This window comes from Rattus norvegicus, chromosome 5 (genome assembly GCF_036323735.1).
Source record: "Rattus norvegicus strain BN/NHsdMcwi chromosome 5, GRCr8, whole genome shotgun sequence".
In the NCBI taxonomy this organism is placed as follows: domain Eukaryota; kingdom Metazoa; phylum Chordata; class Mammalia; order Rodentia; family Muridae; genus Rattus; species Rattus norvegicus.
In genome coordinates this window covers 67,427,846-67,440,022 of record NC_086023.1, presented here as the reverse complement: position 1 = coordinate 67,440,022, position 12,177 = coordinate 67,427,846, and the positions used below count along the sequence as shown (strand labels likewise).

At 38.2% G+C, this 12,177-nt stretch overlaps 1 protein-coding gene across 7 annotated transcripts in view; it reads right to left on the bottom strand.

Annotated features, from left to right (window-relative positions):
• Invs (inversin) overlaps positions 1 to 12,177 on the bottom strand; it is a 152,845-nt gene that overhangs the window by 119,333 nt on the left and 21,335 nt on the right. For all 7 annotated transcript variants that reach the window (NM_001107932.2, XM_039109855.2, XM_039109856.2 and 4 more), the window contains exon 3: positions 10,500 to 10,666. In NM_001107932.2, coding sequence (NP_001101402.1) covers positions 10,500 to 10,666 — 167 coding nt within the window. The remainder of the gene's footprint in view (positions 1 to 10,499; positions 10,667 to 12,177) is intronic.

Sequence of the window (12,177 nt, the reverse complement as noted above, 5' to 3'; positions counted from 1 at the left end):
CTGGACAGATGTCATACAGACCCTAAGAGAACACGAATGCCAGCCCAGGTTACTGTATCCTGCAAAACTCTCAATTAACATAGATGGAGAAACCAAGATATTCCATGACAAAACCAAATTTACACAATATCTTTCTACAAATCCAGCACTACAAAGGATAATAAAGGGTAAAGCCCAACATAAGGAGGCAAGCTATACCCTAGAAGAAGCAAGAAACTAATCGTCTTGGCAACAAAACAAAGAGAATGAAAGCACACAAACATAACCTCACATCCAAATATGAATATAACAGGAAGCAATAATCACTATTCCTTAATATCTCTCAACATCAATGGCCTCAACTCCCCAATAAAAAGACATAGATTAACAAACTGGATACGCAATGAGGACCCTGCATTCTGCTGCCTACAGGAAACACACCTCAGAGACAAAGACAGACACTACCTCAGAGTGAAAGGCTGGAAAACAACTTTCCAAGCAAATGGTCAGAAGAAGCAAACTGGAGTAGCCATTCTAATATCAAATAAAATCAATTTTCAATTAAAAGTCATCAAAAAAGATAAGGAAGGACACTTCATATTCATCAAAGGAAAAATCCACCAAGATGAACTCTCAATCCTCATCTTCGGTTGGTTTATATACAAGTGTGCAATTTCTAGGCTTGAAAGTAAAATGATGCTATCTGGTGCTGGATAGAGGAGCCTTATTTTTTATTATGGCAGCTTGCTATTTTTGTAACATGGTGATTTGGTTGAACACAATAAAGTACAGTAGTAACTGATCTCCCCTTCTTCCTGGATGAGTGAGGAGATGATTAAATGTTGATGTCAGCATCCTTGAGCATATTCAGATGAGCTTCTGCTTCTGTTGAAAAGGATGCTGTGTTTGATTGTGGTCCGAAGCTTTGAAGCACTACTTGGCATCTCCTTCCTTGGAGGTCTCACTGTTTAAACATAACAGATTTGATAGCTTGTTGGTAAGGTGAGGTCCAGCTTGTCTCCACCAGGTCATCTTCATGTGAATCCGGTGGTTATACGGTTTTGTTCTAGGGATATTTCATTTTTTTAATAACGGTTTTAGCTGACATTCATGGAGAGAATGAATCCTTAGAACTGTGCCACTAGTGAAAGGAAATCCTGTCTAGAGTATGTTTCTTTACAAAGCTGTGTCACACCATCCTTTGGGCCCTCTGCTGGAAAAGTAGAATCAAGTCTCAAATAATGCCTTTTAAATTGTATCATCTAGTATTATAGATGTAGAACAGTACTGTATCATACCTCTGTGGATGTAAAATAGCTTGTACCTGCTTTATGATACGTAGTAGTGACCGTGCTTTATCAGAGCTGTTTTTAATGATGTTGCTCAGAATGTTTTCTTTCCAGATGATGATTGAGAAGCTAATTTAAAAAAAAAATGGTGCCAGGTACCACAAGAGTAACAGAACTGTGCTGTTTTCTCGGGTTTTGTTTTTTTACTTTTTTTTTTTTAATGGAGTGTGCTGGATGTCTCTACAGTTTTGTTCAGATGACTGCAGAACCTGGAAAATCTGTTGCTGCTGTTGATGCATAACACACTGCTATTATTGGTCTTTTTATATAAATATAAATATATATATACAGATATATAATTTGAATTTTTTGAAACTTTAGCTGTGCTGTCAACTTTGGAAAAAAGTATCCCCATTTACTGTGTTGAGTTGGCACTGTACAGAAATTAACAGCCATATTGGTCTAGAAATGTTGAACTTAAATTTTTTCCATTTGTACAGGAGTAACACACTGTATTAAATATATAAGGTCTTATCTACGTGGGTTTGATTACAAAAACTAATAAAGTATTCTCTAAATTTAAAAAAAGAGTTATTAACAAACAATAAAAAAAAGAAAAAAAAAGAAATCTTTTATTAGACACATCAATTTCTAAATGCAATTGGAAAGAATGCTATAATTGGGAGAGCAAGTACTTATATGGTCTTCTGATGACGTTCAAGCCTGTGTGTTTGTAAACATTACACACAAGTTATTTGCCTTCCATGGTCTCTGGCACCAATGTTAATACTGATATTTTATTTCTTAAATATTCAAAGTTTTATGAGGTAGGTAAGGTACAAATCCTTGGAGAGTTAAACCACCTGTGTCAGGTCACAAGCTAGTGAGTGATGTCCTGTGGTACCAGATGTCTTTGAATTATGAATGGAATATAAATCTTGAAACTTCAGATCCAATTTCTTTTTCATTACGCCATATTGACTTGATGGAGATCCGGAAATTAGTGGGTCCTTGTTATTCAATGAAGAAATAAATTCTCACTTCAGTTCAGGTTTCTTACTGCCCTGAATTTAGAACATAAGCATAGAAGTCCTATGAAATTGGGGTGTTATATTTGGGATACAGGGAGCAGGGATCCTTCATAGACTTAGTTTCCCCTCTTCATCCAGGATCAAAACATCTCATTCTAGGTCTTTAAACATGAAACCCACAGTAGACTGCTTTCCCATTTATACAATGGAACTTTGGTTTTAAAGCTAGTTAACTAATTGTCAGCAGTATTCAGACATGTTCTACATTCTTGCTGTGCTCACTAAACAAGCAAGCCTATCTGCCAAGTCCAAACTCCCTCACTGTATCTCTTACAGTTTAAAACCTGCTGATTGGGCTCTGTCTGCAACCCTCATCTGGTTCATCTCCCTTCTTTAACTGTCTCCTTTGTAATCTTATTTTCCTTAAGTTACCCTTCAATATTAGTGCTTCTTATTTTTGATCCTGTTTCTATGTTCCACACGTAGGCACAGCAACTCTTATGACCTATGTTTGCACTAAGAACTCTAGTTCAGACCTCACTTTGCAGATCCAAACTAGCATAGCAAAATTCATGGCAGCTGTCAACTACCAAGATACTCCATGGGGACCTAACACTCAGTTTACCCTAAAGTCAGTAAGTTTTATTCTCATCCATCACCGTGATTAGTATATACTACCTTCTGAGTAATGGCACCCAAAGCCAGTAATACCAATTAATCTAAGGGGCTGTATCTAGACAAGGCCAATGGACTGGAACTGGGAAGAGCGCATAGCAGCAAAGGATGTGGGCAGAACAGAGCAGCAGTCCTCAGAGGGTTTTGTCAGCTTCTCTGTCTTCACCTTGCAGAGAAGTGAACTCTCTGGTTTCAGGTTACCTTGACTAAATCAGAAATGTGTGAAGCAGCATCTGTAGTCCAGGAGGCCTACGCATATCTAGTTCTAAAAACTCAAGGGTCAGATCATGGATTCCGGCTTTCATATTGTTCTACAAACCCAGGTGGGATTTGCAACCTTAGGCTTACGTGCCAGGCCAGAATCCATTGTTGGCTCCATACTACCTGATCTCATCTACCAGTAATGATTACAAAGTCCTAGACATTTTACCATCAATAAATAATACTGATTTGCACACAGTACAGGTCATAAATCCCAAGAAGACAAACTGATACATTATCGTAGAGCTAACACACAGATTAAAACATAGATCTCTAGCACCCTGGAACGCTCCTTCCTGGCCTCTCAGTCACTGCATGCTCTGTAGGTAACCACAAATCTGATTTCAGTCAGCAGAGCTCCGTTTAGCCTGCTCTTGAAATCCCTACACACATATCTTAAATGTAATCTGCTTCATTCAATACAGTGTCTATAAAACTCACTTATGAGGCTAAACAGACCAACACTTCATTTTTCCAAATTTTGTAGCAGGAGTATCATAGAAATTTATCTACTTATTTCCTGTTGATAGGTATTTAGGTTACTTGACCTATTATTAAAACACGGCGGCAGGGGGACAGTTCAGTGATATAGCACTGACCTAACATGCAGAATCCTGGGCTCGATTCTCAGCACTGCAAAAATAGAAAACAATTTTTTCTTTTTGCTTCTACGAATAAAGCCTTGATCATTTCAAATACCTTTTGGTAGAAAGAGCAGCTCCTTTACCTCATGTATCACTTAGACTTGAATTTACAACTGTGTGTAGCAGGTAGGTAGTTTTCCAGACTGGATGCTCCAATTTACACTTCCATGAAATGTTGAGCATTGCCACCACTGCCACCTTCACCCACATTGCCACCACTGCCACCTTCACCCACATTGCCACCACCAGCCACTGGTGCAGCAACTGTCTCAACTTTTCATTTCAGACATTCAAATGACTGAGTAGTAGTATCTTACCATGGCATTAATTTACATTTTCCTAATTACTAATGGAGATATGCCTTTTCATGTGTCTTTTGGGCATTTTGATATAGTGTTTAGTGAACCAGGGCTACATGTTTCAATACAAGTAAATCCCAGAACATAATACTCAATTTTATAAAGGTGGAGGATGATGTACATCTCATGCCATTTATTTAAACATTTTAAGCACATAAAATAATGTTCCTTATGTGTGTAAGTGTATGTTGGAAAAACATTTATGAAATTGAAACCACCAAACTCAATCTCACTTAGGAGAAAGAGAAATAGGGGAACAGGATTTTGGATAGTATGTTGATTTTAAGAAGATCTATTCTATTTAGCTTCATCTAAAAGAGCTTATGTAAAATATAAAGTAATAGTTTTACTTCTAAGTGTCAGGCATTTGAATATCTTTCACATTATTTACTATTCTACCCATATGCTTATAAACTTCATTAGCATAAAAATGAATAAGGTAGCATCCACACATATGCGAAGGCAATGAGAGCAGTGAATTAATTTTTAAAGAGAAGAGAACTGGAGCTGGAGACGAAGCAAATGCCCAATATGCATGACACTCCATGCCAATCTTCAGCATCGCAGAGAGAGATACATACATACATACAGACAGACAGACAGACAGACAAAGACACAGAGACAGACAGAGACAGAGACAGGTAACAATTACCTACAGGTAATGATTACAAAGTTCTAGCCATTTTATCATTGATAATACTTTAGATGAAATAATACACACACAGTACACACAGAAATTTTAAGAAGACAAACTGACACATTTTCATGAATCCCTTTCCAATGTCAAACTAGAAGAGATCCAAAGAGCCATCTGTCTGTAACAACCACTAATCCCTCTGGTAATCTGATGTTTGTACCTAGGTTGCAATATGCCTAGCAACAACAACACTAGTCACAAATCCTCAGAAAACACATCTCTCCAACGAATTAAATGCTTCTAGTTTAAGTACTCATAGCGCCTATGGAGATGATAGAGAGGTCAGCCCACCTTATTCATCTTAAAGAAATTAAGACATAAAAGTGCTATTTATATGTAAATTAAATACACAGTTTTATAAAATCTGTTTATAAAACTGGAAAGGAAGGTGGTGGAAATGAAAAAAGAATAAATATATCTATTTATTTAAGTGTTAACAGTTTTGAAGCCCATAACTTTCATAATAAATCTATTACTGATTCATTCATATTTATTAAACTAATACTGCCTATTAAGTGGCAAGAACTGTACTAGAACTGTAGCCATAAAATCAGCTTTATTGGGGGGTAGGTAAAACTCATTTAAAGAAACATGTTAAATGTACTAATCTAGAGGAATTCAAAAATAAATGAAACAAGGTGTTTGCCTGGCATTTCAAGCTTCTTTTTTTTAAGCATAAAAGAGACATTACAGTTACACTGTAACATAATGAGGCACTAACAGATATAAACTAAGTACTATGGGAATATGTTTCCCCACTAATAACCCAAGATAAGCTAAGAAAAAGTTTTGTATTATAAAGAAACATAGTAACATGAGCATGGACATCAGTAATGACACTATTTGTATGCTATGATTGCTGCTGTATGCTAAACGCATTCACTGAAGGTAGATGGTAAGAAAGTTGTCTATCTTGTATTCCAACAGGGTACTAGTCATATAGTACTTTTAATCTACATTTGCAAACCAATCATGGTCATAGAAATCAATAGCATAAAACATAAAACAAATAGCAAGTATATGTGTGTGCATGTGGAGGCCAGAGATCAGTCTGTGGTGTCACTTGTCAGGTGCCATCCACCTTGTTTTGTACAGGGCTTCACACTGCTCTGCAGCTTACCTATGAGGCTAGGCTGGCTGGATCTGCCTGCCTCTGCTTCCCCAGCATGGAGGTTATAAGCTCATGCCATCATACCAGGTTTTCGATTTGTATGTTTCTTGGAAACAGAGTCTCTCTATACAGCCCTGGTTGTCCTGGAATTCACTGTGTAGAAGGCTGGTCTCAAACTTGCAGAGATCCACCTGCCCTGCCTCTTGAGTGTTGGGATTAATGGCATGCACCAACAAGTCTAACTCCATACCAGCTTTCCTCAAGGATCCAGGAATCGAGCTCAGGTCCTCAGGCTTGTGTAGGAGGTACTTACTCGCTTACTTCACTGTCTCCCCAGCCCAAATAGCAAATCTCTAGGATCACACATACCAGATTTAAATGGGATAAACAATATTTGAAGGAATTCACTAAATGAAAGGAAAGGAAGTTGAATGGGGACTGTACTAAAAGTCTCAACCTATAGCAGGCACCCACGACTTACTTTTTCTAGTCTCCCAAGCTACATAATCATGGCTACCTAGAAAATGTCTTGCAAGTAATGTTGAGTCAGCATTCCCATGGTGTTATATTTACTAGACTCAGTGCTACTCCATCGGCTTGCTATAATACCTCTCCATGCACCTACACTTTACTGCTCTTTCAAAGTAGCTTTGATTGTCATGTTACTCTCCTTAGATACTTCAGTCATGTAACTCCAGATTTCCTAAATGACTCCTTTGTAGAAAGGACTTTTCATTAGAAAAAAAAAGGCATAGGGATGGCTTTACACAAAAGCCGTGCACCAGCACACGGCTGATATTGTATGACTGAAAATTAATGAATTTGTGTAGGCAAACTTAACTACCCATAGATTTTCCAGTGAGAATGGATCCCTTTACAGAAATCAATTTGTTATGGACTAAAAGACTTAACCATGAAAAAAGTAAGATCATTTAGAAGCAATAACTGCTCAGCCTTTCCACCTCTCAGCTGGTTTACTACTAGGTTTCCCCAAGCCCTACCTGCAGAAGGACAGTTTAACTGTTGACTGGATGGAATCTGCAGCAGGACTTCTGGGTTCCTCCTGCAGTGTTCTTTCTACCCTGGCAATGCCATCTGTACACAATGAGGTTTCTTCAATATCATAAGACAGGGCTGTATCATCTGCATTACAATTTAGAAAATGCCTTTAAGGGAAAAAAGCCAGGCTGAGTGTGATACTCTTTGTACAAGCTGGTTGTCTTTTATTGGGATGATCACATTTGGTTTATTTGAAAATGGGGAAAAGCCAATATTAAATCCCACACTAATGCAAAGATGCTTTTAAAAAGAAGGTGTGTATGTGTTCTCAGAAACAGGATGTCTCATCAGACTTGGGACTTATCATTTCTATATATTCTTAAAAAATATTTCTTGCTGGTGGGAGGTGGTGGCACATGTCTTTAATCCCAGCACTCAGGAGGCAGAGGCAGGTGGATCTCAGTGAGTTCCAGGACAGCCTAGTCTATAGAGAGAGTTCCAGGGCAGTCAAAATTACACAGAGAAACCCTGTCTTGAAAAACAACAACAGCAACAAAACCCCTAAAACAACATAGAATCTTGATCATCTTATCCCTGCTTCATGTGTTTCTTTTAGATTACTTAAACATGGAGTCATTTTTGTGGGAAGCACAAAATCAAAGGTAACACCTGGGTTTGACCAGGCAGAGCAGGGTACTAAGGAATAGTTCATTCTTACTCTGGAAATTCTAGTAGTATAACTCAAGACATATCACTGCTTTTGGCAAGCATGTAAAAACAAAAACAGCAAAGGGAGGGTGTTAACTATGAGATCCTTGAATGAACATGACGTTTTGTAATGTATGTAATCAATTATGTAAGTTCTAAGAGTAAGCCTTAATTCTGTTTACTCTTCGACACAATTTAAAACCATAATTAAAATATCAAGGCTAGCAAGATGGCTCAGTGCATGTGGTAGCTTGAGTGAGAATGTGCCCCATGGGAATGGATATTTGAACACTTGGTTCCCAGTTGGTGGCCTTTTGTGGATGCTTAGGAGGTGTGGCCTTGCTGAAGGAGGTGTGTCACTAGGGGTGGGCTCAGAGCCTTGTGCCACTCTCAGCTGGCTCTTCCTGCTTCCTGTTTGTGTTCAAGAGTTCTCAGTTGCTGTTACAGGAACCATGCCTCCACTTTGCCTCTGACCCATCAGCCCTTTAAACTTTCTTCTATAGGTGCCTTGGCCATTGGGTTTTATCACGGTGGTAGAACAGTAATTAATACAGTAGGTAGAGGCATTCGGTGCATAATCTGCACCCCCCATCTGAGTTCAATCCTTAATACCCAGTAAAGGTAGAAAGAACTGACTTTGACCTCCACATATGCTTTGTGGCATGTGTGTCTATACACACGCCATGTGTACACAACACACAGTAAGAATTTTAATGATTAAAAAAATATCAAAATAAGTACTCCTGCATGGTGGCTTACACCTCTAATTCCAGTTCTAGGGAGGCTAAGGTAAACTCCACAAGTTCAAAGTCTATGCTGCACTGTGAGACACTGTCTCAAAATAACACACACACACACACACACACACACACACACACACACACACACACACAGAGTCACCACTCACTAAAACAAAATGAACCAACAAAACAAATAGACAAAAAAACCAAATTAACACGCTGGTCACATTAACTCTGGGAAGTCATAATATTAGATCATCAACTTAAGTCCTCATCCTACTTCACCTTGCTCACCCCAAAACACTTCCTAACATCAGAATCTTCCCACCTCTATTTTAAAAAACTGAATCTCAGGCAGGTGAGATGGCTCAGTGGTTACAAGCACTGCTCTTCTAGATGTCCTGAGTTCAGTTCCCAGCAATGGTGGCTCACAACCATGTCTGAGATCTGATGCCTTCTTCTGGCATGTGGGTGCCCATGCAGACAGAGCACTCATCTAAAAAATACACAAATAAATAAAATTTTAAAAGGTTTGAATCTCAAACCTAAACGACTCACAATGAGAAGTCTAAACAGCACCAAATTCTTCATATTGTGTCTATTCCTATTTTTTAATGATAACGAGGTAAATATAGTTATTTTCCCAGGAATAATTTAGTTAGTTGACAAGCCAAGGTGAAAGTTTATAAGTACCTGAGTCGCAGTTAAAACTGAGGTTAAAAACGAGAGTTTTTTTTTTTTTTAATTACTGTAATGACGATCAGTTCAGGAGCAGTAACTGGAAGCTGACAGACCTCACTGGTGAGTGCACAGCACGCAGCAGATCTTAATGTCAGCCTCTTCTTATGCATTCAGCACACGGAGAGGTATTTTCTAACCCTTCAATTAATCAGCTCTGTCTGGTCAGATTTTTAAATGAGAAATACCACTAATAGTTTATGCTCCATCTAACTAATGTTCCCTATTTTTTTACTACAAAAATATGAAGTCTAATGTAACAAAAAGAAAAATACCATGAACTAGAATGTCTTATTAACTAAAACTTTATGGAAGGACAATGGTTTCCAGGCAAGTCTTTAACTTTGAAGCTTCTCATTTTATCTTTTTACTATGGATCATCTTAAAAATCTGCACTTTGAACCTGGTATAGTGGTGCATACCTTTAATTACAGCACTTGGGAGGTAGAGGCAGGAAGGCAGATCTCTATGAGTTCGAGACCAGTCTGATCTATAGTGAGTTCCAAGGCTACAGAGTAAGACCCTGTCTCAAATAAATAAATAAAAATAAATAAATATCTGAACTCTTGTAATAAAGACTTTAAAATTTTTAAATTACATTAATAATTTCAATGTAACTTATTTTTAAAAATCTAAAGGTACACTAGAAAATAAATTTCTTTATGGGTCTAATACCACACATTTCTACAGGGAATGAAACTTTTAATATTCATGAAGGAAAAAAGAAGCTTTCCCATGCACAGAGACGCATGTTCATTTCTAATACTAAGCCCAACCACTGGCAACACGGTTGTGTGTTTAAGTCCTTATCTTCTCTCCATACATGGATGTCAAGGATGTGTGCATGTCTGTAAGGTGCTTGCACATGTGTGCTTGTACACATGGAGGCTGCAAGTCAGCCTTGGATGTAGTTTCTCCAGTGCCATCCACCTTGTGTTTGTTGACACAGGTCTCTTCATTGGCCTAAAGCTCATTGACTATGCTAGGCTCTGGCCAGTGAGCTCCAGACACCTGCCTGCCTCTACTTCTCCAGTCTTTTAACACAAGTTCTGGGAATATTTGTGCTTGTAAGGCAAACACTTCATCAGCTGAGCTATGTCCTCAGACCCAGTTTGCTGTATTTTAACCTACAGTTTATAGACTATCGTTGGAGAAGCCCAGAAGCCTAGGCATCTTTCCTTGGTCATTTATTTGTTCATTGCACAGTTCTACCAGGAAAGTAACAAACGGCTACATTGTCTCCTCCTCAAGGTAACTTGACTTCTCACCTTTTGGGCTGCAAGGTGGAGGGCTGTTCTCCGGCTATGGTCGGTTTTGTTGACATCTGCCCCTGCTTTTAGAAGGGCATCTGCACAGTCCAATCTGTCTGCCAACACACAATACATAAGTGGTGTTCTCCCAAATTGGTCTTCTTTGTCTTTAAGAGCAGAGTTTCCTATAAATACAAGAAAGGGTGATATTTAATAACTGTCTTTATTACTGATATAAGTAGGAGATATAACTTCTAAATCCTTTTATAGAGTACTATCTATTATTTCATTTTAATTTAGTCTGTGGTAGACAGTAGCATTCCTGCATTGCTGATGTCTGAAGCTTAGAGAAGTTTACTGACCTACACATGTGCATACTGAGAGTGGATGGCAGAGAAAGACTGAGAAATCTGTTGCCCTGTCCCAACTATTCCTGTTCTACTCTGCACACACATGAAAAGAAAACACCGTTCTCTTGCCTGATGGGTGCTTGGGATGAGCCTTGCCAGCTACTGTACCCTAAATTAAGCAAAGGATAGGAAAGAAGTAATCTCTGACCATTTCCTAGAGACTAAGGGAGGATATGGAGAGGAGGGGCCTGGAGGAACGGGCCTATCGGATCATGGACAACCTGACCAGTCCTGTGAAATTAATCAGGACAGCAAAAGCTCCAGAAGCTCAACCACAGGCAGAGTCCTGCCCAGGTTTAACTGAGACAGACGGCCCAGTAGGAAAGGCCACATGAACCTGTAAGGGATCTGAAAACCAAGCAGACACTTAAATCAAAACGCAAGTCCACGAAATCGAAAGTTATTCTAAACCAGAACAGGCTGTTAATCTTCTAAAATGAAATAAAGAGAATCCAGTCTCACGATACATAAAATGTCAAAGATACAGTTCCAAATTACTAGATAACTTGAGTTATAAAAATATCAATAAAAGAATAACTCAGTGATGATCCAGATATTATAATCCTGACAATATTTAAAATAATTATTTCAAAAGTATTCCAACAATCATCAATACTCTTGACACAAATATGGAAATAAGTCTCTGGAAAGAACCAGAAATAGAAATAAAAGCCAAAGAAAAAAGTAAATATAAATATATATATATATAAAATATATGTTATATTATATATTATATAATATATATCAAATATATACATTTGACAGAATCTCACTATGTAGCCAATGGTGACCTCAGACTCATCACCTTCCTGCTTTAGCCTCCCAAGTGCAGAGACTGCAGGTGTGCAATGCCAGCTCATAAAATGACAACGTGCTAATAAACAGGTGTATAACCAAATAAAACAAGCAGAGTAAAGCCTCACCAAATAGCTTAGGAGCAGAATGGAGATAATACAGGAACGAATCTCTACACTGGATGGCAGACCAACAGAAGTAATTCATTTTGAATAACAAATACCAAAGACACAAACAAAAAAATTTAAAAGTTTTTGAGATTTTTATGGGGTCAGACACAAAGTGACAGTAATATATCATCAGTGTTCAAGAAGTAAGAAAACAAACAAAAACAAAAACAAAAAAACAAACAAACAAAAAGAGTTGACCAATGGGGGAGATGGCTTGGTGAGTGAGGCAGTTGCCACACAAGTATGAGGACCTGAGTTTGAATCCACAAGTAAAAGCTGGACATAGTAGCATGAACCTGCAATCCCACTGTTCCTATTGCA